Raw genomic sequence first — 6,228 nt, 5'->3', positions numbered from 1 at the left:
CTCCTGGACGTGGCGCTACACACGATACTATATAAAACAAGATGTTCTGAAAATGGCATTTCCATTTTGCCGTGATTTGCATTTCATTAGCATGTCTATCCATCCTGTGGTGTCCATCATTCCACAACTTATGTTGCAGTCTCAATGGTGCTGAGTGCAGAACATTAGTAATGAAGTGATTTTTACACAATACATATATCAGATAAAGAAATGATTCCCAGGTGAAAAGATTCAGAGAAGCGGTGCGTGACAAGAAAACGGCGCCAGGCTATAAAGCCGTACAGTGATGATCCGCCCCTGTCTCATCACTGCGCATGTCCCTGAGTACATCCTCCCCGTCCCTGGCACATCACTGCGCATGCTCTGAGTACACTCCCGCCCTGGCCAAGCGCACACCATGTGACCATGGCGTCACAAGCACGGGTTCGCGACCTTCCTCTCTAGAGGGCGCAGCGAAGGCCACGTGACTCTTCACAGGGCTCCTCCCCAGAAGGTCGGAAGTGGGCGCTGTCGCGGGCAGGTCTTGACTTCCGGGAAGCGGAACTAGTAGTCTCGGCACGGCGGTTAACTGAAGTGACGGGTCCCGTTATGTCTGGTTACGGGGTGTCCAGCTTTTTCTCAGGTCCGGAGCTGCTGGAGGACCCAGCTCACGCCTCGGCCTTACTGGCGCAACTGAAGTCATTTTATGACTCGAGTCTCCTGTGTGACGTCACCATCCGCGTCCTGGGAGGCAGCCCTGAGGAGCCGGGCGGCGCGGAGGACCCGGACAACAGCCGCAGCTTCCAGTGTAACCGCAACGTGCTGTCCGCCGCCTGCCCGTACTTCCGGAGCATGTTCACCGGCGGCCTGTACGAGAGCAAGCAGCAGCAGGTGACTCTGCACGACATGAGCCCGGAGTCCATGGCGCTGATCATTGAGTACTGCTACACTGGGAAGGTGACTGTGACCGAGGCCAATGTGCAGCGCCTGTATGCGGCCGCCGACATGCTGCAGCTGGAGTATGTGCGCCAGGCCTGCGCAGGGTACCTGGCCCGGAGACTGGACTTGCACAACTGCGCAGCCATCTTGCGCTTCGCCGACACGTTTGACCACTGCGAGCTGCGGAGCCGTGCACTGGCCTTCATGGCGCGCCACTTTGAGCAGTTTGTGGCCAGTGAGGAGTTCAGTGAGATGAGCCTGGCCCAGCTGAGGATGGTGCTGAGCATGGACAATCTGGACGTGGGCAGCGAGCGGATGGTGTGTGGTGCCGCCCTACGCTGGCTGGAGGCCAACCACAAGGACAGGGCGGACCTGTGCCAAGAGGTGCTGAGCTGTGTGCGCTGGCAACACTTCACCGACAAGGACCAGGCGTATGTGGACAACCTCCGGGCCAGGCCATGGGTGCGCAGGCATTGCTTACCATACCTGGACGCCGTTCTGCAGGACAAAGATGGCAAAGTTAGTGTGGCCGCACAGGAGACCAGCCCCATGCGTAGGATCGGCATGCTCGCCAAGGAAATGGTCATCTTCTTTGGTCACCGCAAAGAACCGTTCTTGTGCTACGACCCTTACTCTGGGGACATCTACACCATGCCGTCCCCTCTTAGTAACCTCGCCCACGGCAAGGCAGTGACCTCCTCTGCTGTATGTGTCTCTCCAGAGAATGACTTGTATTTGGCTACCCAACCTCTGAAACAACTATGGGTGTATAGCCCAGTGCAAAACAGTTGGCAGCTACTAGCCGAAAGATTGTTGTGTCGTGAGGGCATGGACGTGGCTTACCTGAACGGATATGTGTACATTGTAGGCGGCCATGACCCCTCCTCTGGTGCCAAGATCAAGGATGTGGAGTGCTACAGTGTGCAGAGGAATCAGTGGACGCTGGTTGCCCCATTGCCCCACTCCTTGTACTCCTTTGAGTTGGTTACGGTAAATGACCGGCTCTATGCAATCAGTAATAAAAGGATGCTGTGTTATGACCCGGCCTGCAACCAGTGGCTCAACTGTGCCTCTATGAAGCGCTGTGACTTCCATGAAGCCTGTGTATACAATGATGAAATATACTGTATATGTGACATTCCTATAGTGAAAGTCTACAATCCTGCCAGGGGAGAGTGGCGCCGAATCAGTCCGATACCCTCAGAGGTCAATACGAACAACTACCAGATTGTGCTTTATGGGTCCAAACTCCTCCTCATCTCCTGCACCATTGTACAATGGAAGAAGAACCGCGTGACTGTTCACGAGTATGATGTGACTAATGACCGCTGGATAAATATCGGCACCATGTTGGGCCTGCTGCATTATGACTGTGGATTCATGTGCCTGTCTGCCCGGGTGTACCCATCGTGCTTGGAGTCAGGGCAGAGCTATATCACAGAGGAGGATGATGTACGGAGCGAGTCTAGCACTGACTGGATGGATGGCTTCAGTGAGCTAGACTCTGAATCGGACAGTCTAAGCTCATTTTCAGAGGATGAGTGGCCAAGGGTATCTGCAGCGATACCACGGATATATTTAGAAGGCTCTTTCTAACCTACAGAAAAGTTTTGTATTTCTTGTTGAGCCAAACCATCTGCCTCTAAAACTGATACGCTGCACTACTTGAAACCTCGTGTCCTGGAGCATCGTCTATTCAGCCACTTCTAACAAATGTTTATTCACAAACCCTGCCCTGATCTTACCTTCTGTACATAGTTCACTTTGTTGTGTAGAGCACTACCTTAGTGTTTCGTTAGGGTAGGAATTGGTGTTTTTGTAGTAGCGACCATTGTATTGGTCAGGCAAAGAAAGCATTTTTTTTTTAATCGGCACATGAAAACAAAAGTGTTTGTAGTTTCGGATCTTTTTTTTTTTTTATTTTTTTTTTTCTGCTTATAAGGATGAGCGACTTTCAGTTTGTATTTTAGGTATACTTTTATGTTCCTTACTCGGCAAGTGGGATGGGGCATTTTAGAAGTAAAGGGGTTCATTTATAATATTGGAAAGATTTTTGGTTACATTCTGTGAAAAATTTGTTTTGTGATTCACAGATCTTTTAAGATTTTGGAAGTATGTGCATGTAGTTTTACACCTATACCTGTATACAGCAGGTTCTATGGACCTATTGTATACACAACATGTTGTAATGAGAGCCCCCTTTAAGCAGACGGGTTTGTTCTCCTGTGCCTGGGATTACATGCAAATTTCTAGTAACAAGCTTTTGCCAACAGTCGTACAACTTGTAATCTACTGGCGTAATGGCGCATGTTGTGTGATTTACATGCACTTTTTTGTACTTCATGTATTGGTCGTCCAATAGTGTATGTACACAGTTTACTCTGGTGTACTGCAAAAGTGGCGCCGCAGGGCCTGTCGCCCAAGTTGGCGCCGCAGGGCCTGTCGCCCAAGTTGGCGCCGCAGGGCCTGTCGCCCAAGTTGGCGCCGCAGGGCCTGTCGCCCAAGTTGGCGCCGCAGGGCCTGTCGCCCAAGTTGGCGCCGCAGGGCCTGTCGCCCAAGTTGGCGCCGCAGGGCCTGTCGCCCAAGTTGGCGCCGCAGGGCCTGTCATTTGGTAAATACTTCTATTTCTCATGGCATAACAACTCACAATCCTCTTTACTAAGATCTGTGTTGTGCTGTTCCTTTGCCATTCCTCAAGAATGTAACAAATGGGTGTGGCTAATTGGCAGACCCATTTTGTAAAGAGGATGGCAGATTTTAGGAGAAATAATACAGAAATTACATGGTTCTCCAGAATATTTTTTAGATTAAAGTATTTAACAAAACAATCAGGTCAGGATTGTGACAAATCTCTGTACAGGGGTGTTTCTGACATCCTTGCTCTATTCATAACACAGCTCCTAGTAGAATTATTTGACACCAGACATTTTCATAACCACAGGATATGCTATAAATGTCTGATAGCTGCTGATCGCACCTCTGGACCCCAGCCCCATGTTGCACAGTTGTAAATGGAGAGGTTGGAATGTATATCTTTCTTTATTCACTTCTATTGAAGCTCCAAAAACAGCTGAGCAAGTAAATGTCCACCTCTCCATTAACAGCTGTGAATACGGGGGCCCTGTTCTCCCACCTTTTGGGTCTGCACCCACTATCCGTTTATTGCATATCCATCCTGTAGCTATGACAATGTCTGAGATGGACTTATCAGTCTGTAGTTATAGAGGCATTTCTGAATATGTGCCAAATTGCGCTATCCTTATTCAGTGGCCATCACACTAAAAATTCCTTTTATTATTGACACAAAAGGCTTCTAATGCAGAGTCTAGTAAGAAAATGGGGGATGGAGGTGGGAGATGAGAATAATCCTCACCCGGTTTGTCAGCCTGACGGTATTTAATGCTGGAGAGTTATTGGTGGGTTGCACGTCCTCCGAGATTCAACTGTTAAATGTACTTCAGAATTATTTCTCCCTGATGCTCAATTAAAGGAACTTTATTGTCAAAACTTTGATGTGATGGATTGTGAAGTTTTATATATCATTAGAAGTTTGTTCATTTGTGACAACGCAATATGATCAATAGAAAATATTTTTTTTCTTATTTTATTTCTTAATTTTTCATTGTAGTGAAGGGAATTTCTAGTTGGAAAGTGAGAACTCCTATTTCCCTTTTGCTTATGTTGGGCCATATGTTGCTGCCCAGGTTTTACGACTCTGAAGTCCAGTGCTGTATATAGGTTTTTACCATTGCAGGACTGACAGGCCTAAGCCCTGCTCGCTGTAAGAAAATTCACGCCTGATTGGTAGTATCCCCAATAAAAAAATATATATATACATAGACAAAAAAGACCAGTCGCACACTGTGAAAAAAACAAAATAAATTCTACCTTATACATAAATGGAGGTATTTGGAATATTATAATGGCCATTGTAATACCAGCTCAGCGCCCCTTCACGGCACCCTCCTTTGCTGGGTCCTACACTACACTGCATCTTCTCTGGGTTTTAAAAAAAAAAAAAACCTACAAGATCAGCTGGTGAACAAAAAGGAGGCTAATGAAGCGGCAGGGAGCTGCAGTGCAAATCCAGCAAACAGAGCACCACTCCCTGTTATGTGCATTATACAATAGAAAAAAACAAAATGAAACAGGGGTTCCCTTGCTGGTTTCCCACGCTGGTACCAACCTGAGTTCAAACCGTACTGGCAGCACCTTTACAATGTGAACAGGTGCATACCTGGATGGTGTATAAATATGAGACAAAAGGGGCGCTGGGCTTGTATTACAATGGACATTATAATATTGTAAATACCTCCATTTATGTTATAAGGTAGAATTTATTTCGTTATTTTCAGTGTGCGACTGGTCTTTTTTGTCTCATATTTATACACCATCCAGATACGCACCTGTCCACATTGTAAAGGTGCTGCCAGTACGGTTTGAACTCGGGTTAGTACCAGCGTGGGAAACCAGCAAGGGAATGCCGGTTTCATTCTGTTTTTTTTTTATATATATATATATATATATATATATATATATAACCAAAAACTTTTGTACAACCCGAAATATTAGAAAAAGTACACGCATTTAAAATCTCGCAATCAGAATGACCCACTTTATAAGGTCGGGGCCACACTGGGCACTACTGCGATCCTCGCATGACACTCTGCTCACGCTTGCAGCACAGCTGGAGCCGAGTGTCATGCAAGTGTCACTGCGATCGGACCTCAGCTGAGGAGGGGCGGGCTAACGCTGCAGAGGGGAGGGAGGGATTTATCTCCCTCTCTCCTCCGTAGCCGGCTATTGCCATTTTCGCCCTGCACTCGCGGTACACCGGTATACCGTGAGTGCAGTGCGATTTTTCTCTCACCCCATACACGTGAATGGGTGTGAAAGGAAAAAGGAACACATTACAGTGGCAGCATGCTGCGATTGTTTTCTCAGTCCGATTAGGACTGAGAAAATAATATGGGTGCTGGGACATAGGTTAATATTGGTCTGTGTGGAATGAGATGTTTTATCGCATTCCACTCGCACCGATTTTCATGCTGTTTGTTTTAGGCCTAAAACTCACACTAGTTAACCCCTTCAGTGAAGATTAAAAAAAAAAGTCTCACTATGCTTTTATAACACCAAATAAAATGTGGCATAAAACGTGATCAAAAAGTTGTGGAAATTAAAATGCTATTGCTGAAAATGTCATCTAGTTTTGCAAAAAAATAAGCCCCCATTCAGCTGCTCCATCTGCAGAAAAAGAAAAAAAGCTATAGCTCTCAGAAAACAGCGATGCAAAAACAACTTTTTAAAAAA

At 46.8% G+C, this 6,228-nt stretch overlaps 1 protein-coding gene across 1 annotated transcript; it reads left to right on the top strand.

The window, feature by feature from the left end:
- Positions 1-506: 506 nt before the first annotated feature.
- Positions 507-4,425, top strand: KBTBD7 (kelch repeat and BTB domain containing 7). Its single transcript, XM_075334380.1, has one exon. It carries the CDS (start codon positions 589-591, stop codon positions 2,512-2,514), a length of 1,926 nt encoding a protein of 641 aa, XP_075190495.1. The 5' UTR covers positions 507-588; the 3' UTR covers positions 2,515-4,425.
- Positions 4,426-6,228: the final 1,803 nt, after the last annotated feature.

The sequence above is a fragment of the Anomaloglossus baeobatrachus genome, chromosome 2 (assembly GCF_048569485.1).
Source record: "Anomaloglossus baeobatrachus isolate aAnoBae1 chromosome 2, aAnoBae1.hap1, whole genome shotgun sequence".
NCBI classification, from domain to species: Eukaryota; Metazoa; Chordata; class Amphibia; order Anura; family Aromobatidae; genus Anomaloglossus; species Anomaloglossus baeobatrachus.
Note: the sequence above shows the minus strand (reverse complement) of the source record. Positions and strands in the feature narration are given on the sequence as shown.

What these genes read in the sequence shown, in the direction of transcription:
- KBTBD7 (XM_075334380.1), top strand. Translation starts at nt 589, where the DNA reads ATGTCTGGTTACGGGGTGTCCAGCTTTTTCTCAGGTCCGGAGCTGCTG.